The 25,663-nt window shown below is 46.9% G+C and overlaps 1 protein-coding gene across 2 annotated transcripts in view; it reads left to right on the top strand.

Annotated features, from left to right (window-relative positions):
• Positions 1–21,232, top strand: part of B3GALT5 (beta-1,3-galactosyltransferase 5) — a 36,603-nt gene extending 15,371 nt beyond the window's left edge. Inside the window, exons 1-6 of one of the 2 annotated variants that reach the window (XM_047719816.1) lie at positions 6,300–6,324; positions 14,417–14,559; positions 14,943–15,049; positions 15,146–15,305; positions 15,516–15,681; positions 16,376–21,232. In XM_047719816.1, coding sequence (XP_047575772.1) covers positions 16,376–17,311 — 936 coding nt within the window. In that variant the 5' untranslated portion in view covers positions 6,300–6,324; positions 14,417–14,559; positions 14,943–15,049; positions 15,146–15,305; positions 15,516–15,681 and the 3' untranslated portion in view covers positions 17,312–21,232. Of the gene's footprint in view, positions 1–6,299; positions 6,325–14,416; positions 14,560–14,942; positions 15,050–15,145; positions 15,306–15,515; positions 15,682–16,375 lie in introns of those variants that run through there. The other variant, XM_047719817.1, reaches the window with a different exon arrangement.
• The last annotated feature ends 4,431 nt before the right edge of the window (positions 21,233–25,663 follow it).

Raw genomic sequence — 25,663 nt, 5'->3', positions numbered from 1 at the left:
GGAAAAACTATGTGGAAAAAAAACATTTTCCTTTTCAAAGTCTTCACAGAGAGAGGAGGAAGAACACGCTGACAGAACTCCTTGCTCGTGGGCAGAATTCTGTCTAACACTGCTATTGTGTTTGCTGCGTCGCAAAGCACACTAAAGGCACATTACAGATATTCAGGTAATCACTGCTTTGAGTCATCTTACCCATTTATTCCTTAGTAAAAGTGTCTAGGGCTGCCTTAAGACCGAGGGGCTTAAACAAGAGAAGTTTATGGTGTCACACTCTGGAGGCCAGAAGTCTGAGGTCAAGTCTGAGGTTGGTTCTGAGGGCAACAAGGGAGAATCTGCCCCAGATCTCTCTCCCAACTTCTGGTGGGTTGATGCCAGTCCTTGATGTTCCTTGGCTTGGGAAGCATCACCCTGATCTCTGCCTTCATCTTACCTGGTGTTCTGTGTGTATGTCTGTGACCACATTTCTTCTTTTCATAGGGGCACCAGTCATACTGGATTAGGGGCCCATCCTACCCTGGCATGGCTGATTTTACTGCATTTTGAGTGACCCCATTTCTAAACAAGGTCACATTCTGAGGTCCTGGGGGTTAGGACTTCAGCATATGAATTTGGGGGGAGAAACAAAGTCTGGCCCATAACAGTAAATATTTATTTACACTTAATAAATATTTACTGAGCATCTCTTAGGGAAAAAGTGTGATAGGAGGTATTGAGATCAAATAAATATCAGTGAAATATTTTTCTGTCCCAAACCACTTACAGTAAAGTATGAAAGAAATAAACATATAGCTGTGATCGGCAGAGTTACAGTAAAGGTAGCTACAAGGAACTGTGGTGTCAGGAAGGGAAATGGTCAAGCCCACTCACGGAGGGAGATGCCTCTGTGGGGACAGAATTTGAACTGGACGTGAAGGGATTCAAAGGACTTTACTAGATAGACAGTATGAGACAAAATGGCGCATTCACTGAACTTCAAGCTATCTTGTGGCAGGAGTATAGGGTATGCTAAAAAGATTTAAGCAAAGCTTTAAGCAATGTTGTTGGACTTCTGATTTGGGGAATGTTCTTCTGATGGACAGCATGGAGCTGGAATGCAGGTGGTTAAGTCTAGAGTTTGTGAGATAAAACAGTGGAAATGGCCATGGTCTTGTGCTTGTGTCACCGAGTGGATTCCAAGGCCCTTCATTTTGAAAAGATGGAACTTGAGATGTCTATGGGATGTCCAGTGGCAGTTGGATTTGGAATTCGGCAAAAAGTATGGGAGGAGGGTACGACTTTGGGGATTATTTTGTGTATAGCCACGGGATTGGATAAGGGGGACTGTATCAAATACAAGAGAGGGTCAGGGGCACACCTGAATTTCGGGGCAGAACGAAGAAAAGGAGTCAACACAGGAGAGCCAGAGAGAAAAATCAGGGAGGCTGGGACCAGGGGGTCCCCCACTGAAGCCCAGGAGTTGCAAGAAGAAAAGCTTGGACAGAAGCACCTAATGGCACAAGTAGGTCATGGAAGATAAAGCCAGTAAAGCTAATGTGCCCTGTGGTTCAGTCTTGACATTATGTTTTCAAAGTCTTTTCTGATACGTATGTATCGGTTTGATATTCAAAAGACAATTTGAACCTTTACTGAGATCTTTCAAAGGACACCAAAGATGATTCCATTTATAATGTCCAGCAAAATGTTCAATTCTTGTTACTCTTTCTCTGTATCTGTCACTTTCTGAGTTCCCTTGTTCCCCTCCTAAATTTTCAAAATATTTCTCTGACCTAGCCCCCAACAGTCCTTCTTTTACTGTAGAAACTCTTATCCTCCATGTTGATTTCATTCTGTTCCTCTAGTTATTCTCTCCCTTTTCCATTATTTCTCACTTTTTCCCTCATCTCCTACCCAAACTCTGTGCAAGGAACAAGTTGGTAAAGGCAGTGCTCTTGGTAGATCAGGAAAGAGGAATAGGCTCTGTGTATCCCTGTGTTAAATCTTTCCCGACCCAAGGCAGGCTGTTGGTCATCTTTGGCAGAGCACTCTCCGATAAGCAGTGGGAGTGGAAGCAGGTTGCCGTGGGTTGAGGATTAATTAATTAATTGGTGGATGATTTAGTACAAGTGGTGAGTATAAACTGTTTATTCCAGGAGCTTGATTTGGAAGGGAAAGAAAATAAGAGGCTGACCAGGAGATGTCAGGCGATTGAGGTAAAGTCCTTTAAACATTCTTTTGGAGTGAATTTTTGTTTTTCAGTCATACTTAGAGCAGAGATCCACACAGGCACTGACTGTCATCTTAAGAGAAAAATCAACACTATTTGCTTTGCTCATTATTATTTATTGTCATTGGAACTGACGAGGAAGTTCACCAGACCTGAAGCCTGGATCCCAGACTAAGGGCAGGGTTGGAGATGTGAATGTGGATACACCTTGAAGGGAAGGAATGAGCTGAGCATTGGACTTACTGATGTAGTGAAAGAGGATTTTTTGTTTTATGGGCATAGACGCTGCCCAGATATTCACCTCAGATCAGTTATTCAACAAATATTTGTACACCTCCTGCTATTTCTTAATCACTGTGCTAGGCCTTGAGGTACCTGGAGCTCTGGGGGATAAGCAGGACAGGTGCATATTCCATCATTCCTGTCCCAAAGATTCCCAGTGGGAAGTGACTATGGGGCTCTTCTATTAGAAGGTGGAGTGTTTGAAGTCTGAGAGTAGGGCAGTGGTTGCCATGATTCACCTCAAGGGGGAAGCGGATGTAGACAGCTGGCTGCAAGCATCCCTTGAGGGCCATGAGACCTTGCTTTGACTAGCTGCCTTCCACCTTGGTCCCTTGGCAATAAGGGAATCCTAAAAAGTAGGTGTGACTCAGCATTACTTGTCACCACCATGGTAAGGTTTTCTGAAGTTCAGTAGTTTGAGGAAAGGTCAAATTTAACTCATGAAATAGTTATTTTGAATAATGACATTCACTTTCTCTGCGATGGAGGTGTCTTGAGAAGGCTTGCACTATGATCTGGGTAAGAGTATTTGAGACAGTATTTATATACAAATGGCAGTTGTGAAATTTGTTTCTACTGTGTCATGTAGAAATTTGCTTTCTTAAGAAGACTACTAAGATATTTGCCCAGTCTCCCTTCTGTGTGCTAATTCTCCTCAAATACCTACTGTTTTACCCTTCATGGCTCATAGTGGTAAGTGAAAGTTTAACTTGAACAGTCCTGGGAGGTGGAGTGAAGTCTCTTGGTGACTGTGTAGGTGTCAGTATTTGAATCATGACAAGGGAGCCTTCACCCTCCCTGATGAGTGTGTTTCTTTCCCAAGCGTCATGGCCTCAAAATTTTGTCTAGAGCCTGGGCAGAAGCATCTGCTTCAGGCCACGCCAAGTGATCTTGGGCCAGCAAGCAGAGATCATGAAGTTTTGCTTTACTTCTATTGGAAAAACAAAGTTCATTTCCTCACCACGTGTTATCCATGGAATCCTTCCCGAAGACAACCAGCAAGTAAGATATGCTGGGGGACTCATGTGGTCATCATGTAGGAAAAAAGGACAGGTCTAACGACAGGTTTTCATCACCTTGAGGTAGAAATTGCCCAGCTGTTATAAGAGCATCCATATGAAACCAGAATCCTCTACTCCACCTCCTGTGGTGAAATCAGGGGCCCATGGTCCAGGGGCATTCTTTGCATCAGACAAATGGTCATAATGACATTAGCATTACTAGAAGTCTCAGGAGTGTGCCTGCTGGTCTCAACCCAACTGTAGATGCTTGGATTCAGCTTTTTGCTCGTTTATAGATTTTTGTGATCCTCTTCTGTCAAGGTTGAGAGGTAGCTGTGAGTGACAAAATCCATGGAGAGAGAGTTTTCCCATCATCTGAGGAAGTAGCAGGTTGAGGGTGATCTTCATATGCGCTCATGAAGAGTGCACTCGTGAGAGGGAAGGTGTTTGGGCCAGGGGGTGTTCTGTGGGGGGGGTCACCTGTTTTTGGAAGAGTCTCTTCTGCTGTATTGACAAGTCATGTATGCTCTTGACTTTTGTGTCTGGAAGGCCATGGTTTATTATTTTGTATACGTCCTATTTTCTCAACAAAAATTGTCTTCCATCCTCTTACCTATATGCCTACCTCCTGGGACCAACAGGCAACTTAATGTGGCGAATGTGCTGTTAGTTCCTGCTTTTCTTCTCTGCACAGCTTTTGTTCCCTTCCCTGCTAAAGCTCTGAAATTATTTCTGAACACCCTAATAACAGTCCACAGGCTGCTGCTGGGGACCCCCCAGCCTCCTCAGTGTGAGCTATAGGGGGTGAATCTCTCAGTATTGCTTTTTCTTCCGTTGAAGTAAGCCAGGTTCTATTTCTTCTGAGACATAATTGAAGTCTTATGAAATGTACACAGAACAAAAATACCTAAGGCACTGAAATATTCTGTGAAAAAATTTCATCCCAAGGAGATGTCACATAAAGTGAGTGTTTGCTTTCAAGTAAGAAAATGTCTCCATGTCACAAAGAAGCATGCTCTGGCTTTTGGAGACATGGGTATCTTCTCAGGGACTCAGTCAGAACTTCCCTTTGCGCTCTCGTGTGCGGTAAATAGTGTGTGTTGGCAGGTGCTGTAAGGGTGGAAAATACGGAAGATGGTCCTTGATCTGTGCCAGAGTTGTCAAGCAGTGGGAACGCTAGTCGAGGGTTTGCACAGAGAAATTATAATGTATGATCTATGAATGAAAGTGAGAAAGTACCATACAGTGGGTGCCGTGAGTGGTAAATGAAGAAATGGCTTTGCTGAGGAATTGGCGGGGTTGGAGGTGAGCTAGAGGTAGCTTAGCAGAAGTGGTGTGATGGTGGGGGGCCCTGGTGGAGGAGGCCAGAGCGCAGAAGGGAAAGAAGTTCTGTTCATGGGGCTGAGGGGGACAGGTGTAGCCTGAGGGTAGAGGCGTGGAGGTCTGTTGGAACAGAGAGTGCAGGGCATGGGCTAATGATAAGTAGCTCTGTGAGTCATCATCTTAAAGATCAGCTGAACCTGTTGGTCAAGAAATGAAATTTCAAGCCGCGAAGACACATTGTAGGCAGCACAGTGCGACCCGAACACTGCCTGTTGTTTCCATTGCTTCTTGTTTAGGACCTTCATGTAAATTGAAATATGGGCAAGCCCCATTTCCAGAATGGTCACATGCACCGTTTTTTTTTTTGTTTTGTTTTGTTTTTTTTTTTTTGGTTTTTGTTTTTACTAAAGATCATTATTTTTATATTTATTTTTTAAATTCAAAATTCTTTTCCTCACCATAGAAACAATGTTAGAAATAGGATTTGGATTCCTTGACTAGTTCACAATCTTTTTAAAAAAAATTTAATTTAATTTAATTTTTTTTTTCAGTGGCCTGTTGGTGGGTATTCAGGAGGGCACGTATTGCATGGAGTCCTGGGTGTGGTGCATAAACATGCACCGGTTTTATTTTTCTTCCTTCTCTCCCCTAGTCCGTGGTTTGCATGCTGAATTCCTGTCACTGCGCAGTCCTTTAGTAAGGGCACTCAAGCAACCTAGAGTCTATGTCTCTACCATTTGGGCCACAAACATGAGGAAGAATCGGGGAGAGATGCTCCCTAAGAGAAATCTCTCGTATTTGTTTTCAAGGTGTTCTGTCGGCTGTTGAAGGATGCTAGCCTTCCTATATTTCATCAGACCCAGTCAGTCAAGGAGCTTTTTCAGATTTTCCAGATTTTTCTAATGTAGTTGATTGCACAAAATAATCAGCAGCCCTATTAATGACATTCTGCTGTATCTCTTCTGCTATGTTATTAATTTGTTTTGTTTAATTTTTGGTTAGAAGAAGGGCCGTAGGTCTTAGCTTACTGAAATAATCCAAAGCTTGTTTAAAAACAACACTGTAGATTGGCCTTCCTAAATCTATGGGCACCACTTTGTTGTCGTTCCTTTTGACACTGTGGATAAAACTGTCCCATACAGTTGTTCATTGTTGTTTGGGCCATTCGGAAGATAATGCTTTGGAGGTTTAAAGAAATTGGGTTTTAAAAACCTTGAGTTGTGTTTTTTGGTTTCCAAGGGTTTGGGAGCAGCAAGTAAAGCATTTTTTTTTTTTTTTTTTAAATAGAGAAAGCTTCAGCAAGGGTAGGTTGCAGAGCGAGGGGACTGCAGGGTTGCCTCTAGGCCCTTCCAAAGCACATTCACGCTGCTCCCTCTCAGTGTCAGAGCCCAGGTCACCAGCCCACTACTGTTGTCATTTCTGTGTTCAGGAGAGAATCAGTCTAGAGGCTCTGGAAGTGGCACTTCCCAGGGGAAACCTGGCGGGTAGCCTGGGAGAGTGACGTGCCTCAGGGTGGTAAGTTCATGAAACAGGACGATCTAAGGAATCCAAGGAGACCCCTGGCCACTCCCAGTGACCAGCATCCGCCTTCACATGGTGGGTGCTCAGTAAATGTTTGGAGGTGATCCCTGCTACAGACTAAACTGCACTCCCCCCATTCATATTTATGTGGTAGCATTTGGGGGTGGGACCTTTGGGATGTAATTAAGTTTAAATGAGGTCATGAGTGTGGGGGATTAGTGTGTTTGTAAAGAAGAGACCCAAGAATGCAGGAGGGCTCTCGTGCACATTCTCTTTCCCATTTCCTCCCTCCCTCTCCTTCTCTCTCCCCCTCCATCCCTCCCTCTGCCGTGGGGACACAGGGAGAAATCAGCTTTTGCGAGCTAAGAGTGGGGCTCTCACCAGAAGCCAGCCATGCTGGCAGCCTGATCTCCAACCTCCGCCTCCAGAGCTGTGAGCAAGAAATGTCTGTTGTTCAAACCACCCAGCTGTGGTATTTTGTTGCCTAAAATGTCAATCCTGAAAATGCCTTCCTCAAGCTCTAAATTCATCGACTCTGAGACCAGTGATCATTGGTGAGAACCCTGTGCTGTGTCTCCTCAGATTGGAGCGGCCATATTCAAAGTTAGTGGGAGGCTTGTCTATTGTATTTTGAGTAGGAGAGAGAAGCCCCATCAGACCCCAGACTCGTCAGTGTGTAAAGCCTAGGCAAGGACTGTGGACACCCTAGTGTCCTCAGAAAAGGCCAGACCCAGAGCCCGTCCTCTGTACACCGCCCTGTTTCTGGAACCCACTAGGCATTTCAGATTCCCTGCCTCTGCCCATCAGCCTCCCCAGAGCATCCCCCCTGCAGACCTCTGTCCTTTCATCTCCCCTGTCAGAGAAAAACCAGAGCAGGACAGCAGATAAGGAGCAAACCAGGGTGGATTCTGGAACTACTGTAGTGGGGGAGAGACCCCAGGATAGAGCTGGGTTTGATTACAAACAGAGCAAGACGAGCAGGATGGATGGTCAAGAGCAGGGTGGTGGTGGGGCGGGCAGGGTGGTGGTGGGGCGGGGGCAGCTGATGAGCGATTCCTAGGAGGAGACATCAGGGCTCGGGGTGCTGGCCAAATCAGCCTTGCAGGATTCTAGCTAAAATTGGGCAGAATTCTGAAGGTCAAGGCCTTTTTGGGAAAGGAATTGGAGCCCGATGGAACCCTGGGCAGGAGTGCTGGGCTCACACTCCACCCTGCTACACTGAGCAACAGATCCGGTTCTGCTGGTGCTGTGGGCCGTGAGCCCCTCGCAGGTCTGTTTTCTTCATCGTGGAGCCCCTGGCCCTGGGACCCTGCCTGCCACACGGGAGCCTCTCAGGACTGGATTTCTGAGGCACAGGAGGGCCTGGGGTGAACACACAGTGCTCGCTGCATCACGATGGCCATGGGCTACGCCGAGAGCATTTCCAGCAGAATGTGTTTCTGTCTTCATTGGCCAGCCTGGAAGGACAGGCGCAGGACGCCCCTGAGGCCATGCCGACCCACAGCCGCAGCCCCACGAGAGGTGGACGGTGAAAGGGTTTTTGTTCTCAGCCCCTGGTGGGGCTCATGAGATGATGTGAAAGGCAGAGTGACACTGTTCCTCACTGGGTGGGACATTTGAAGGTGCTGCTCACCAAAGAGGAGCCCCATCCAGGGGCCTGCGTGTGCAGGGCTGGGCTGCTGGCTCCGACATGCCAACGGCGGTCGGTGGTCGGTGGTCGGTGGTCGGGCTCCTGGCAGGGAAGCCCGCAGCCTCCACCGCCCCTGGTGGGCCTCCAGGGAGCCACCGTAGGAGACAAGGGGGTAAAACAGTTTGTCAGCGTGAGAGGGGTTGAAACAGACTTACGGCTTATTTTATTAAATAGGAAAAAATTGTAAAACTAGAAGCCACTGTCACCAGTTAGAAAATACAATTAAAAAGCATGTTCCATCCAAAAAAGTTGTTAAAGTCTGCAGCTCACAGACGTCCCCATGCTGCTCGACCCCAGCACGACTGCCAGGCCCCAGCTCAACTGTGGCCCCGGCATCCTGCGAGACCACAGAGAAACAACAGCGGGCACAAAAGCCTTCTGGGAGTAACGGGCAATGTGGGGCCACCTGTCTCCTCCAGCACCTCCCATTTCCACGGTGTCGGCTTCCCCTCCAGGCACCTCACTGCTAGTTCTGAGTGTGACCACCCACAGCTCCTGTGTGTGACCTTCTCCAGTACAGGCTGTGTGGGACCCTGAGTACCAGAGCCGAACTGATTACCTGGGGTCCAACACCTACGATGGGAAAAAGCCCTACATTCTTATTTTCATGAACTTCTGACTGAAATTTAGTACTTTCTTCCATTATGAATGTGGGCACCATATTGGTTTCCTGGAGCTGCTGTAGCAATGTACCCCAGGTCGGTGGCTTAAAACAACGGCAGTGTATTGTCTCACATTTTTGGAGGCCGGAAGTCTGGGATTAACCAAGCAGTGTTGGTTCCTTCTGAGCTGTGAGGGAGAATCTGCTCCAGGCCCCTCTCCCGCCTTCTGGTGTTTGCCAGCCATCTCGGCTTTCTTTGGCTTGTAGAAGCATCACCCCATCTCTGCCTACATCTTCACATAACATGCTCCGTGTGTGTTTCTGTGTCCAAATATCCCCTTCTTAATTTTTTATTTTTTTAAAGATTTTATTTATTTATTTGACAGAGAGATCACAAGTAGGCAGAGAGAGATCACAAGTAGGCATAGAGAGAGGGGGAAGCAGGCTCCCTGCTGAGCAGAGAGCCTGTTGCGGGGCTCAATCCCAGGACCCTGACATCATGACCTGAGCCAAAGACAGAGGCTTAACCCACTGAGCCACCCAGGTGCCCCCAAATATCCTTTTTTTATAAGGACACTAATCCTAACTGGATTATGGCATGCTCTACTGACATTACTGTAATTTGGTAAAGACCCTATCTGTGAATGAGGTCATATTCTGGGACACTGGGGGCTAGGACTCCAGCATGCCAATTTGAGGGGGACACGAATCAGCTGATAACAGACACTGACCCACACAGTAGAGCCTGTGACTTTGTCTCTGAAAGAAATCACTGATATTTTCATATCATGTGGTTTTAGTTTTAGACATTTCCAAAGACGGGCAAAGCTCCTGATGCCTTCAAAACAAAGGTTGTCATCATACCTGGAGCCGGATGTTGTTAGATGCAGTAATACAGATGTGCATAGGACTCTGGCACACTTTAAACTGATTTTGATACATTTTTTTCAACATCATTGATTTCCTTTGTAATTCTATATGTTTGGGAATGGATAGCCAAGAGGGAGGCTCACTGAACTCCTTCCAGACGACTCTGCCTGCTCTCCTTTGGTTTTGGGTCACCCAGTAGACAGCACACCCCGGCCTATCTAGGACCCAGAGCGGGCTGATTAACTGGGGAGGTGGAGCTTGAGGAGAAGTTGGATTATGAATTGATACTACCAGAGGGCATGCTTGGCTTAGAACCAGGACAGAAACAATTACTGCCATGTGTAGAGCCCTTTCCAGCCACCCTGTAAGGCACACAGTATGTGATCTCTATTGGAGACAGACACAGGTCTGCAGCGTAAGTGCCCTTGTGCCAAATTACACCACTGTGTTCACAGAGCCGTATGTGAAGAAGATCTTCTGTTTCCAAATTCCTCCGTCTTTCCATCCCTGCCTGCTGCCTGAAGTTAATAACAAGGGACTTTTATTTTTATTCTATTTTATTATCTTTTTTATTTTAAATTTTGTTTTATTTCAATTAGCCACGGTACAGTACATCATTGGTTTTTGATATAATGTTCAATGATTCATTAGTTTTAAGATCTTCTCCACAACACCTTAAGCTGACTTACAATGGCAAGTGGAGTAGGTACTGATTTGACAATATGCAATATTGCAGAATTGTCTTAGGAACCTCACACTTTGTTCAAGGGGCTGCCTTCCTTACCTGGCCAACCGATCGTGTTAAAGCAGATGTCAGCACTTTGGAGCTTTCAGAAAAAGCAAGTCCCAGACTTTATTTCCCAGGGTCAATATAAATCCTGTTTTTAATTTTCTTACTTACTATGTTTTGGTATCTTATTTCTGGCTGGGGAGGAAGTGCCCCTCCCAGGGGGACCCCTTTCTTAGAGATAAGGAAGCATCCAGCCTGGACCAGCTCTTTAAAATGCAAATGAACCCACCCAGGGCCATACTGTCTCTGTCTGGTCTTTATGACTCAGGAGACCCAGGGCCAGGTAGTAGCTAGGGGCCACCCTATAGCCAGCTGCCACAATTACTCAGACTAGCCAGTCCCAATCTGTTCACCTTGCCATGTGTCTCTTTGTCTACAGAAATACTCAATAAAGGCCATGATCCGGACCTGTCTGTTGCACCTGTGAGCCTCCCGTGGCCCACCTTGGCCAACCATGTCTTTTGTTTCCAAGAGAGCTAAAGTAATGTTAATGTTTTCTTTTAGTGACATTCACTTGTCTGGGTTGTCATTCAGTCATCATTATAAATTAACACCCAGACACAAAATGAGTTTGTTCTGTGAGGCACTGTGCCCCATGAAATGCACTGTGTAAAAAATCAGAATAGGGGTCAAATAAATTCAGGCTATTTTATAGAAGGTATCACCATTCAGAGATTTATTTTTATTTAAAATTTTCAAAAAATATTAATGTGGAATAGCTTACATACAGCAAAGTACACAGATCTTCGTTGGATGATTCAATGAATTTTTATCTATGTAACCACCTCCCAGACCAAAAATAAAATATATCCAGCTCTCCAGAAGGACTCTTATGCCTGTTCCTGGTTAATAATCCCTCCACAAGAGGTAATTACCACTCTGACTTCTATTATTGATACTTTTTGCTAGGTTTGAACTTTTTATCAATGGAATCATTCAGAACATATCTTCCATGCCTGCCTCCTTTCATTCAACATAATATCTATCAGGTTAACACATAGTGCATTTATCAAAAGTTTGTATTTTTTAATGGTTATGTAACATTTTATTGACCCACTCACTACTGATGGATATTTCTTGCTTACATTTGTGCCATTTATTGATGTACTGCCTCTTGGCTCGAAATTCTTGTTTTTTTGACGACTCTGTGAAAATGGCTCTGGGCCCTCAGTGACTTCTCTGCTGTTAGTGGGCCAGGCTGTGGCTTTGTCATGGAGGTCTGCGTCTCAGGCTGGGGTTGGTGGACTTTCCTGGAGCTTTCATAAGCAAGAGGCAGTGCTGTTCCTTATTCCTGCTTTTCCTGTGTTCTTAGAGACTTCTTTACTTCCTGCTAATCACTCATCATTCAGATCCCATGGTAGAGGAACAATCCTTTATGTTAAACTTTCCCTTTGAATTACCAGACCCAGACGGAGGGGAATTTTTGGTTACTGTGTGCAGCAACATGCTCTGCACATTCTTGGCCACACCTCATTTTTCTTGGGTACGAGCTCAGGTGTGGTTGGCAGGGTCAGAGTGTATTGCGTTCCCTGCAGCAGATACTGCCAAATAAATACGGCTTTCCAACATCCCACTTCCTTTTAGTCATCTCCATGGGTGGCACTGGTTTTATTTGCATTTCCATCATGACTAATGATTCCTACCCTGGGTTTTGGCCTTTTGGATTTCTTATTCTGTGAAATATCTGTTCACAATTCATCTTTTAAGATTGTGGGGGTTTTTTGGTTTTGTTTTGTTTTTATGCTTTCTTTGTTTATACATAAAAGTTCTTGATATATTCTTGATATACTAGTCCTTTGTCAGATTTATGTATGACATATATTCTCCCTTTCTGTGGCTTGCTTCTGAAGTCTTTTGACAGTATTTTTTGAAGTTCCATTCATCATCCTTTTTTTCAGATCCAGGAGGCCCTCCCCTGTCTCCACACCCCTAGCCCCACTAAACTGCATTTGCAGACTGACTCTTTGGCTTTCTAGCTCTTGGGGATATGGACTTCCAATGCCTTTGTCATCAGGCCCTGTAGCCCTAGGTCAGGAGTCCTACCCACCTGGCCTGGGCAGGGAGGGACCCTCTGGTTAATGGAGTAAAGACAATGACTTCTGGACTCCCGACAGACAGCCTTTCCCTGCCCTAAAGAGCTAGCTTTTAGGGCTAGCTTTGTGCTGTTACTTACTTCTTGTTCTGTAATTTAAATGCGCCTAGTCTAACCTACACACAGCCCTCTGGGGTGTTAGGTGGACATGCCCCTGGCCCTCTGGGTACTCTGACTCAGAAGGGGCACAGTGACCCTGGCCTGGAGCTGATGTGACACCTGCAGAGGCGGGAAGCAGAGGAGAAGGGAGGGAGGGACCTGCCACCTTCTGGCTTGTCTTGATCTATAATTCATGCACACTGCTTATCTACTCCAGTTCCGAGGCTCTGTGTCTGTGTCTGTATTGCTCCTAGGTTGAAAGAGCAAAGCCTGGTATCCAGAACCTGCTAAATAAGCTGTTGCTCCATAACTGACTGGAAAGCCAGGTGACACAGGCTGGCCCAAGTGTGTTTTGAAGGTGGGGTTTCCATAGCAGAGATAGTTGCCTGTTCATGACTCTGTCCATGGAGCTGCTTTATGCTTCGGGCTCCTGCCTTTAGCCAAACTGTGAGGGACAGAACCTGGGGGATACATATTTCCTTTTCTAGAAACATGCTCTTCCAGGCTCTGTCCCTTATTGGTGCTAGGTGTCCTCCCCAAATCTCCTTCAGTAGGTCCTTATGGCACAACGTATAGACTCAGTTGAAGGTGTAAATGGGGATATGAGGTGTAACTTGCTGGTCACACACTGGAGGTAGGAAGTGTGTTCCGACGGCACATGAAAATAAATGACCTCAGGAAGCATTGGCCAGTCAGACCTCGTGGGTGCCGTTTGGTGTCTAGTGAGAGACCCATGAAGTGAGTGAGCTGAGCGTCCCTCCCTAGGGATTGAGGTCCATGCGAATGACCCTGAGAAAAGGTACACTAGGGGAAAGAGGTCTTAAGGCTCACCAGTGAGGCCACCCGCTGAAGAAGAGCAGACTTACCCGAGAAAGGAAGCAACATAGAGAAATATCATCTTTCTCTTGATTTGGTTTGTGCATTTTTTTTTAAATTTTATTTTCAGTGTAACAGTATTCATTGTTTTTGCACCACACCCAGTGCTCCATGCAATCCGTGCCCTCCAATACCCACCACCTGGTTTCCCCCAACCTCCCACCCCCCACCTCTTCAAACCCTTCAGATTGTTTTTCAGAGTCCATAGTCTCTCAAGAAATTAAAAATAGAGTTTCCCTATGACCCTGCAATTGCACTCCTGGGTATTTACCCCAAAGATACAGATGGAGTGAAAAGAAGGGCCATATGTACCCCAATGTTTATAGCAGCAACGGCCACGGTCACCAAACTGTGGAAAGAACCAAGATGCTCTTCAACGGACGAATGGATAAGGAAGATGTGGTCCATATACACTATGGAGTGTGATGCCTCCATCAGAAAGGATGAATCCCCAACTTTTGTAGCAACATGGATGGGACTGGAAGAGATGATGCTGAGTGAAATAAGTCAAGCAGAGAGAGTCAATTATCATATGGTTTCACTTATTTGTGGAGCATAACAAATAGCATGGAGGACATGGGGAGTTAGAGAGGAGAAGGGAGTTGGGGGAAATTGGAAGGGGAGGTGAACCATGAGAGACTATGGACTCTGAAAAACAATCTCTTTTTAAAATGTGCTGTTGGGGGGAAAATGCAATTTGGTTCCCCTTACCCCTTATTCAGCCAGAGCAAACTACACATCCTACCCCTGCAAATAACTATTCTCAGAAAGATGACGGATGCCTGGGTGGCTCCATCAGCGGAGCGTTTGTCTTCGCTTAGGTCATGGTCTCGGGGTCCTGGGATTGAGTCCTTCATCGGGCTGCTTGTTCTTCAAGTAGCCTGCTTCTCCCCCTCCCTCTGCTACTCCCCCTGCTTGTGCTCTCTCACTCTCTCTGTCAAATAAATAAATAAATAAATAAATAAATAAATAAATAATATCTTTAAAAAAAATGAAAGGAAATAGAATTCTCAGCATCCTGCCAGCCACGGCTCAGAAACGTTCTTGTCATCCATTTGCCTCCCACAGTGATTTCTCTGAACTGCGTGGGGCCTCCAGCTGAACAAAACCTCCTTGGGGCCATGAAGGACAGGAGCCAGACTAAGTCAGCCTCCAGAGAGTGAGGAGGTTCTGGAAGTTTCCATCATTATTCCATATCTTTTATGGAGAAGGTATTTGGAACAGAATTTTAACTGAATGAAATTTCAAGGTCCTGTTTTGCCATGAAAATAAGTGACCCTTTCTTCCTTCCTCTTGGGTTTTTTGTTTGTTTTGTCTTTTTTTTTTGTCTTGCTGGTCCCTCTGAGCTCACCCAGGATGATATTTTGAAGACAGGGACACTGAGTTGAGAACTGATGGATCTCTTACCCATGTCAAATTCTGTAAACATTAGCCACGGGCTCTTAGGTAGGAAGGTCACTTGTTAGCATGAGACATTGGACTGAAGCTGACTTATGGGTCCCCTGGGTCCCCTTCCAGAGCTCTGGGCACTATCTTAGTGCATCAGGTTCAACAGGCTTCTTGGAAATTCACATGCTCTTATTGTTGTCCATAGGGGCACCGTGTGTGAAATCTGTCTTGATCTCCTTCACTTAGCAGAAGAGAAGAGTGGGGCTGGAGTGGGCCCAAATGACCCTTAAGGTCACCTGGGTAGGTAGTGAGGTGGGTATGCAGCATGCTGGCATGGCCTATGGGGAGGAGCTCTGATGAGCTGTGGATGATTTGAATGGTGCTATTCTTTTTGTTTTTTCCTTACAGTGACTCTGGAGGAAGGGAATCATCGTTTTGGGTAAACGAAGTGAGTCCAGAACTGGACAGGGCCCAACGGCATTCGCTCGCAGCTCTTTGACAACTTTCCTCTTGGAATCTACCCTGTAGTTTAGCTTTCCAACCAGAGGGTCATCAGAGCCAGAAAAAAGTGAGTTATTTGTTTTCTTAATGTTATAACATTGACATGGGTGCTCCTGGATTTGGTGAGAATTTGCTGAGAATAACAGAGGTGTGTGGGCACAAGAAGAAAGAATCAGGAGATTTAAAGAAGTAACCCCTAAAATAGAATAAGTACCTCTAGTAGGGATGGATTCCAAGGTACAGTGTTCCCATCTTATCTGAGCTTCTGTGTTCTGAGGTTTCAGTCACCTGTGGTCCACTGTGGTCCAGAAGCAGATGGTCCCCATTTGGACCTGTTGTCAGAAGATTGGTAGTAGCCCAGCGCGACATCACACGCCTGCGTCACACACCTCACCTCATCTCATCACGTGGGCATTTCATCATCTCACATCATCACAAGAAGGGTGAGTATAGTGCGGTAAGGTATTTTGAGAGAGAGACCACATTCACATAACTTGCATTATAGTTTGTTGTTATTGTTGTCCTATTTTATTAATAGTTATTATTGTGAATTTCTTACTGTGCCTGATTTAAAAACTAGAAATTACAAGGATGTATATAGGGTTCAGTACTGTGGTTGGCTTCTGGCATCTGCTGGGGATCTTGGAAGTTATTCCCACAAATAAGGGGGATGAGTGTAGTTGTGTAGATCAGAACATTGGTCTTACTTCTTTCTGGATGCGATAAAATGGTTCTTGATTCAATTAGAGAAGAATGCAAACAGTTCATGCCTTTACATCCAGAACATGTGGTTTTCTGTCTTGCAGGCTCTCTAGCTGGACTTCATTATGAAGTCAGGGATGGACAGAGCTGGAAGGACTTCATGGGAGATCTGGTCCCATATTTTAGAGGGGAATCTGAGAATCCCATAGGTGAAGGGTGGGTTGGCCTGGAGCCCCGTGCTCTGATCACACACTGTTGGGAGTCCATGCTCACTGTTGGACCCCCGTTCTCAGCTCTGTGTGCTGTGAGACCCCAGAGTCTCTGGCACTTGAGCTGTGAGGCATGAGTGTCTTCCCCCGCATAAGCCTCCCTGGGGCAAAGCTAGACATGCTCCCCTTCTCCTGAGGTCTGACCATCCCACCTTGTTCCTTCCAGATGGCTTACACGAAGATGTGCCTGCTCTACATTTCCCTGGTGGTCCTGGGAGCCCTCTGTTTGTATTTTAGCATGTACAGTCTGACTCCTTTTAAAGATGAGCCATTTATTTTCAAGAAAGAAATGGGGAACTTCCTCCAGCTTCCAGATATCAACTGCAAGCAGGATCCCCCTTTCCTTGTCCTGCTGGTGACCTCCTCCCATGAACAGATGTTTGCTCGCACGGTCATCCGGAACACGTGGGGGAAAGAAAGGAATGTGAACGGAAAACGCATAAAAACCTTCTTCCTTCTGGGAGCCACAGCCAGTAAGGACCTGTCAAAAGTTGTTGCACAGGAAAGCCAGCGGCATCACGACATTATCCAGAAGGACTTCATGGACACCTACTTCAACCTGACCCTGAAGACCATGATGGGTATCGAGTGGATCCACCGCTTCTGTCCTCAGGCGGCTTTTGTGATGAAAACGGACTCGGACATGTTTGTTAACATCTACTACCTGACCGAGCTGCTCCTCAGGAAAAACAGAACCACTCACTTTTTCACTGGCTTCTTGAAACTGAATGAGTTTCCGATTAGGAACAAGTACAGCAAGTGGTTTGTCAGTAAATACGAGTATCCGTGGGAGAAGTACCCGCCCTTTTGCTCGGGCACTGGCTACGTGTTTTCCAGTGATGTGGCAAGTCAGGTGTACAAAGTGTCCGACAGCGTCCCGTTCATTAAACTCGAAGACGTCTTCATGGGGCTTTGCCTGGCGAAACTGAAAATCGGGCTGGAGGAACTCCACTCCGAGCAGACCTTTTTCCCAGATGGGTTGGCCTTTTCCACGTGTCGTTTTAAGAAGATTGTGGCCTGCCATTTCGTCAGGCCTCGCAACATGCTCAGATATTGGCATGCTCTGGAAAATTCCCTGGAAGACGAGTGTCCAGCTGTCTGAGGGGAGCCCACGTGGACACACTTGAGGCAGCCCGCACTGAGAGTGTCGGAAGATCTTCAGGCGGCATCACTGAGGATCATTGTGAGAGCAGGGAGGGAGTGAGGAGGGAGGAGGGGGAGTCAGGTGAGGGTGATTCCCTGTAGGGCTGCCTGTCTAGTGGAGTCTGTAAGCCTGAGTGAAACCACTTGGTGCTCAAGCAATAACAGATGCCATCTCTTGAGTCCCTACACCTCTGCGCTGAGTGTCTGACGCACGCCTCCATTTTCCCATTTCCAGGATCAGTGTCTCCATGTCACGGTGGGTGGTAGCATCCCCCTCTTACACACCAGGCAACAGCAGCTTACAGAAACACAGGGCCTCGTCCCATGTCTCCCAGCTAACAAATTCTGGGGCAGGGATGGAAATCCAGTGCTCTAAGAACCCAGGCACAGCCCCTGGCTCGAGCCCACCCTTCAGTCCTGCCTCCCTTGGCAGGGAGTGGAGGCCAGGAGGGCTCAGAAGCAGGCCCGATGGTGGCCCCTTTGGTCCCTTTCAAGAGTCCCATCCACTTTAGCTCCCCGGCCTTGAACTTTCAGGGCCGTCCCTGGGGAAATCTGCACAGCTTCACTCACTGCATTGGACGCAATCGGGACGCCGAGTCCCTGTGAGCACTCGGCATTCAGCTCATGGCAGAGCAAGCCCGTCCCCAGCCATCGCCCCTAAGAAATGGCCACCTTGAGGCAGGAACCGTGGTTATAGCTTTGGTTTCGAAATAACTGCAAAGCCTGGCCTGTTGATCAGACTACTTGGCCAGCGTCCCCAAGGGCACTGCGTGAGCTCACTGAAAGGAACTCTGGTCAAGGGGGGCTCTCTTCCTGTGCCTGCTTTTCACGCCTGGCCCAAGCTCATCTTTTTGGAGTTTCTCAGATGGCCAGGGAAGAACTGAGTTTGTGGAGTGGAGGTTGACCTTCGATTGCCTTTGGCCCATAGGTTTGTAGGAGCCTGTTCTGTATTCAGGCTGTGGAGGCGAGACCCTGCTTGGCTGGGGTATTCACCCACCCAGCTGCTGTGGGATTAGATGCAAAGTTGCCTTGCTCCTGGTCCTAGGAATGATTCGAACTTAGTTTTTACTTTACCTGACTTGATTTTACCAGCACACACAGTGAAGGCCTTATATGCCTGGGTAACCTACAGATGCCAGACCAAGCTCCTACCTGTGCCCAGGAAGAGGTATTTGCTGCAAAATGCCTGTGGCCACATTAACTTCAACAGCATTTCTCGTATCTGCTACTTCTCTGCAGATGTGTTTCCTTATCCTGGCTGCTCGCACATGCTGGGCCATGTTCAGAAAACCTTCCTTCCTAGCTGGGACAGTCAGGGACTGAGCTTACTGTTGGAAGCCCAGATTTTGCTGGAGCCCTGGTCCTGCAGGAGGGCTGTCCCCTGATTCGGTAGATAATGGTGGTAGGGGGTGTTGAGGGTGAAGGAACTCATCTGGGAGCAGGGCTGGGTCTATGCCTAGATGTCCAGCCCTTGTGGGTGGGTGTCCGTGTGGCCACTGGGCTCTGTGGGCGAGGTGTGGGGGACTCAGGATTGGGCCTTCTCATCAGCCTGTAGTTCAGTCACAGGGACCATGCGCACAGGTGTGGGTCTGCTGCCCGAGCTGGTTCTTGGGTCCAACAACTATAGAAGTGAGACAGGATCCAAAAGTCTAAGGCACAGGCAGCGTTCTATTGGACAAAGGTCCCACTAGTGTTCCCACTCCTGTCTCTTAAGCTAAGGGATGGAAAAGTGCCTTGTCCCAGTTGGTGGATGTGAGCAGGCAACCCAGCAGCTCACGGTGTTTTTGGAGCCACGGTCTTTCAGGTTGATGGTGCCTCCGTTTGTTCCTGCCTCAACAGGATATGGCCCCGGCTGTTGTTTGAAGTCCGGCTGGTGTGGGGTTGGACCCTGGTTCTTCTCTGTGAGAAAATCAGTTCAGGAAGATCAGCTGACTGGAAGTGCCCCACGTGCATGTTTTTCATTAGAGTCTTGTTCTTATGGTCCCTGACTGCCTTATGTTCCCCCCAGAGACGTTTCATCCACCTGATGCTTATGGGGAACGTGGATGGAGGTCTCATCTCCTGTGTCTACATCCTGCTGATCAAGGACGTAGATGCTGCCTCTCATTGGAGGTCATGGCAATGTCTCGCTCTCTGATCTAACTCAGCTGTGGGAACGTGGTCCCCAGGGGATATGGGCTGCATCCCTGTGTGAGTGTCAGCTGGATCTGGGGCTGTTGTCATCTCGAGGACACAAATTTGACAAGTAAATTAAAGAAACATGGTCCAAATAGAAACAGCAGTGAAATGGCTACTAAGGTCATGAGGAAAGGCAAGAACCAGGTAACACTTGGCAGGTACCCCTTGATGGAGTCCCAGATGGTTTGAACGTGGGGGTCTTAAAATGATGCAGCCAGGAGGCCTTTTGGAGGATGATGTCAGCCCTTTGATCTCTTCTCCAGAAACATGAACGTAGAAACAACAAGATGGGTTTGCAATAGTACATACTCGCCCTGGTCCAGCCAGTAAGAGTCTGAGGCTAACTGATGATCTAAAACCATGGAAGCCAGAGTCTCATGATCTTAGAAAAGGTCGAACTCCTGTCCGGTTTCAGCCCCAACCATGGACACAGGGGCTGTGACATTTTGTGTGGCAGCATCACTGTACATTGTTCTCCTGCCTGGTCCTATCACGGATCCAAACCAGGGGAATCCTCTGGCGATCAGCAGTCCTACGGCTCCCCTGGACCTTTGTGGTGATAGCTGAGTGTTAGAAGGGTTATTGGCAGGGGAAGGTGCTTCATGTCTTACAGCCCAGTCGCCACTAGTATTACTGGTATCAAGACATTGAACTAGTGTCCCCTTCCCATCTGCCATTTCTAGGAAGACCGTTCCTTTAGCTAGACCAAGAAGCCCTGGGGAGGGAGGGGTGGGCACTGAGGGGGCGAGTGGTGGTGAGGTGTCCACAGGGAGCACTTGTCATTATCCAGGTCTCCTTCATCAGCACTGCCATACACCTGTGGCCCTGTGTGACAGTCTGGGGAACCAGGACACCAAGGCCATATGTTCTAGATCATATGCCATGTTTGAGCTATGGAGGGTATTGCTGCATATAAAGGGGGGCAGGACTGTGGGTGGGGTTAACCACACTTTTTGGGGGGCAGCTGCATGAAATGGTACTAAGTATGAGGGCTCCTTTGGCAGTCAGATTATCGGTGGAGGGCCCAAAAGGATCACAAGAAGGGTCATGTGGGGGTGGCCTGGGATCTACCTTGGTATACCGGTGATGGCTGATCGATGGAAACATGTTGTAATCAGGTCAGTGGGTGTTGGGTGGATGCAGAGGACGGGGTTTGTGTGAGGTTTGGCTTTGTAAATGGGGTGGGCTTGGACCAGGGACCACTCTGCAGGCTTGCCCCACCGAACATCTTTATGTGCCTCTCCATGGACTTGTTCATGACAACCCAGTGGTCTGATAAGTTTCTAGTGTGGTCTGAGACAGTGTTTTTACAGTGTTTTAGTAATTTGGAGCAAAGAATTTTCTTCCCCTTTCCCCATGTTTTCCTTACACCCTATTACGATCAGGGAAGACATAAGCACCAGGACAAGAAGGGATATGATCAGTTTTATTTTTCCTTCACCTAGCAGGGACAAAAGAGGATGAAAGGACAAGAGAACAGACCCAGAGCCATCCCAGGAAATGTTAGACTGAACTGGACCCCTTATCCAGCAGGGGCAAACCAGGTGCTTTACAGGGAGTGGGGCTGCTCCAAGCAGCAAGATTATGGGAGACACAGATGTAAGACAAGAAGGTGTTGGGGACAGTGGTCCACCATGTTCCTTACGTGTTTGCAGTGATGACTGTCTTTTTTTTTTTTTTAAAGATTTATTTATCTATATGAGAGAAAGAGAGAGAAAGAGAGAATGAGCATGAGGGGCAGAGGGAGACGGAGAGGGAATCCCAAGCAGACTTTGCACAGAATGCAGAGCCCTGTGCAAGGCTTGATCTCACAACCCTGAGATCATGACCTGAGCCGAAACCAAGAGTTGGACACTCAACTGACTGAGTCCCTCCCCACCAAGGCGCCCAATGTCTGTCTTTTGAACAGGTTATTTCCAAGCTTTCATTGGTTCCCAGGTGTAGGTGTGGTTGGCCAGTGGGTCCTGTAGAAGTTTTGGGCGGGGGATGGACAAGTTTAATTCTGGTGAGATGGACCCGGCAAGGTACTCCTTCCAGCTCTGTGATGGTGGGAGTCGCCAGGATTCCCCGGTTGGGTCCTTTCCGTTTGGGTCGGAGTTGGTCCTTTGTGATCCCTCTTTCCATGTCCTAAGCCCTGCTTGTCCCCAGGGCCCAACCTTTGTTTTCGGGGGACAGAGGGATCCGCATGGGATCTGGCAGGATTTTATTGCCACATTGTTGTAGGGCCTGTTGAGTTTTGCTTCAGTTACCCTGGTGGAGAAAGAGGCCCCGCTGTCGCTCTGAAGAGACTTGGGCAGCCCCAGATCTTGGAATGATTTCTTTTAGAAGACATTTGCACACCTCAGTAGCCTTCTCTGTCCTTGAACAGAAAGCCTCTATCCAACCGGTAAAAATGTCTCCAGACACGGGAAGATGTTTACAACCAGCGTTGGGAGGCATCTGAGTAAAATTAGTGCCCGCGCCCTCAGAGCTTGTCTGCCGGGGACCCAGGTTCCAGCTCCAGCTGTGTTCCTGATGCCATCTTGCCTGACCACAAGGCATGCTTCACCCACCACAGGGCCTTTGTACTGGTTATTCCCTTTGCCAGGATTACTCTTCCCTCAGAGTGTCTCATGGCTTACTCCTTTGCTTCCTTCAAGCCTTTGGTCAGATATCACTTTCTTGGTGAGGTTTACCTTACCCCTTCCCATGGCCCCTTACTTTGTGCTATTATAATATCTTTCATTTATTGTTTTTTCAACCGACTTTTTTTTTAATTTTTTATTTTTTCAGCATAACAGTATTCATTATTTTTGCACCACACCCAGTGCTCCATGCAATCCGTGCCCTCTACAATACCCACCACCTGGTGCCCCCAACCTCCCACCCCCCACCCCTTCAAAATTCTCAGATCGTTTTTCAGAGTCCATAGTCTCTCATGGTTCACCTCCCCTTCCAATTTCCCTCAACTCCCTTCTCCTCTCCATCTCCCCTTGTCTCAACCGACTTTAATGAGAACTCTGTGCAGGCATGGATCTTTGTTTCCTTCATTGATGTACCTTAAATCTTTTTTAAAAAATTAATTTAATCTTATTTTTTCAGTGTTCCAAGATTCATTGTTTATGCACTACACCCAGTGCTCCATGCAATATATGCCCTCCTTAATACCCACCACCAGGCTCACCCAACCCCCCACCCCTCCCCTCCCCTCCAAACCCTCAGTTTGTTTCTCAGAGTCCACAGTCACTTACGCTTCATCTCCCCCTCTGATTTCTCCCAATTCACTTTTCCTTTCCATCTCCTAATGTCCTCCATGCTATTCCTTATGCTCCACAAGTAAATGAAACCATGTGATAATCGACTCTCTCTGCTTGACTTATTTCACTCAGCATAATCTCTTCCAGTCCCATCCATGTCAATGCAAAAGTTGGGTATTCATCCTTTCTGATGGAGGCCTAATACTCTATTGTATATATGGACCATTTCTTTTGATGATTATAGAAATCTTTTCCTCAACTGTATCCAACTTTTATTTATTTTAATTTTTAAAAGATTTTACTTATTTATTTGAGGGAGAGAGAAGGAATGTGTAAGAGAGGGGCAGAGGCAGAGGGAGAGAGAGAGAATCTCCAGCAGACTCCCCCGGAATGTGGAGCCTGATGCAGGGCTCGACCTCACGACCCAGAGATCATGACATGAGCTAAAACCCAGAGCTGGACACTTAACCAGCTGAGACACCCAGGCGCCTCAACTATGTCCCATTTTTAGTCCCAGAAGAATGAAAACAGTAAACCAAATTGTCAGGAAACTCCCATAGGATCACTAATATGACTTTTCAGTCCTACTGTTTTCTGTATGTGGATAACTACATACATAGCATCTTTGGGATGCTAAAAACTACACTCTGGATTTGAGGTCAATTTTCAAAACCATGACTACAAAGCAATGCCAACTCTCTTGTGCTGTGCAGGTGCATTCGGGACATGGGGTTATTCCATGGTCAGTCCAGGCATAAGGAATGTGGATGGCCCACAGTTTACTTGGGAAGGGTGTCACTGGACTCCTATACCTCATGGGGTTGCTTTGACCCCTTGAAAGGGATTTAGTTGCTGAAAGCCAGTCCTGGCTCAGGAGACAGTTTCCCTGGTCAACAAACCTGTTGCATGGATTTCAAGGACCATGTTTGATAGCAGAAGACTGGAGTTTAATCATGTACATGCTGATTGAAGGAGCGACATAGATGTTGTGACGTCGAATAAATCGTTCTCCTCTGACAGCAACAGAAATTGTAGGGTATCCTAACTTTACAAGCCGCAATGCCTGCCATTTATTGAATTACTGATATTGTTCCCTTGGTCTCCAGTCTCGGAGAATCAAGGACAAATCACATCAGTCATTTGGGTGGAAATCCTGATACTGCTTCTGCTTTGCGTAGGTGGCACTTTTGTCCTCAGGTCTAACTGAATTATCCTGAACCTTCAGCTCCTCTTTTCTGCCAAGTATTGAACTCTTTGACACCTTTATCCGCCTTCAATATTGTCCACATGTCCTGTCTCTCAAAAGCATGTCCTCGCTCAGAACTCAGACTCGGAATGCTGCTCTCACTTGCTGGTGCACTCTGGGGTGACCACCTTCTCAGACAAGATCACTTGTGCTGCAGCTCTCGTTCTGGAAGCCCTAAGATTCTCTGGCTTTTCTTTCCTGCTGTCAGGGCTTGCAGCTTGCATGGCTGGCAGTGACGGTCCTTGTACCTATGTTCTTTGTTCTCCAGGTGATGACACCTGGAATAAAAGATGTGAAAACAGTTTCCAATGCAAGTAGAATCTCTGGCTTCTAGACATAAGGAGAATTTGGAACTCAGTCCCATTCCTCAGTTTGTGCATGAAAACCAAGATTTGCAGCTGGTGCTTCAGCTTCACACTCAGAGGGACCTTCTGACCCTCAGTCTGACACCCTACCTACTGTGACATGTTGCTTTTTTATTTTTTCATTCTAAAGGTACTTAATTACTACTAGTCTTAAAACACACAATTGCAGCCCCATAGTGCTCTGTGTAAAAAGAAAGAAAACTCTAATAGAACTTGTCAGGCCTCCTCTCCCTGAGTGCCATTCAGTAGTCTGATAAACATCTCCTGGGTACCCCCAAGATGCATGCAATGCAGCCTTGCTACAACCAGACTCCATGGCTCCCTCCCCTGCACCTGGTCTCCAAAGTTGGAACTTCCCATTCTCAGGAAATGGGCCACTACCCATCTGTCCATTCAGTTCAGGTCAGGGCTCACCCTTGCGAATTTCCTCTCACTCATTTCACCATGCATGTCTGGTGGTTGCTGCTCCCTGTGGATCTGGCCTCTTTCCATGTCCACCATTGGAATCCCAGTCTGGGCCACCATCTTGGTTCTAATGAACTCATGTTGCATTCTCCTGGTTGGTCTCATGGATCCAGTCATGCCGCCTGCCAACCCATCCTCCACTTTACATCTGGAGTGATTTCTTAAAAAGCAGATCTCTTTGGGAAACTCAGAGACCCAGGGAAGCTGAGCGATTGTTGCTGGACAACTGCCTTCCTGTTCATGAGCTGCAGGCCATTGCAGAGGCCAGAGCAGTGGCCGCCAGCCCCAGCTGGGCATCCTGTCACAGCTGCACTTATTCTTAAAGTCTGGCATAGAGTCCTGAAACTGACTTTTAGGACAAAAGGAATAACTTTTCAAGCAACATCTTTTTTTTTTAAATTATTTTTAAAATTTCTTTTCAGTGTTCCAGAATTCATTGTTTATGCACCACACCCAGTGCTCCATGCAATATGTGCCCTCCATAATCCCTACCAAAGGCTAACCCAAACTTGCACCTCCCACCCCTCCAAAACCCTCAGTTAGTTCCTCAGAGTCCACAGTCTCTCATGGCTCATCTCCCCCTCCAATTTCCCCCAACTCCCTTCTCCTCTCCATCTCCCCATGTCCTCCGTGTTATTTTTTATGCTCCACAAATAAATGAAACCATATGATAATCGACTCTCTCTACTTGACTTATTTCACTCAGCATAATCTCTTTCAGTCCCGTTCATGTTGATACAAAAGTTGGGTATTCATTCTTTCTGATGGGGGCATAATACTCCATAGTATATATGGACTACATCTTCTTTATCCATTCATCC

Source organism: Lutra lutra, chromosome 1 (assembly GCF_902655055.1).
Source record: "Lutra lutra chromosome 1, mLutLut1.2, whole genome shotgun sequence".
Lineage (NCBI taxonomy): Eukaryota > Metazoa > Chordata > Mammalia > Carnivora > Mustelidae > Lutra > Lutra lutra.
The sequence above is the reverse complement of the archived record's forward strand: the minus strand, read 5'-3'. Positions and strand labels throughout refer to the sequence as shown.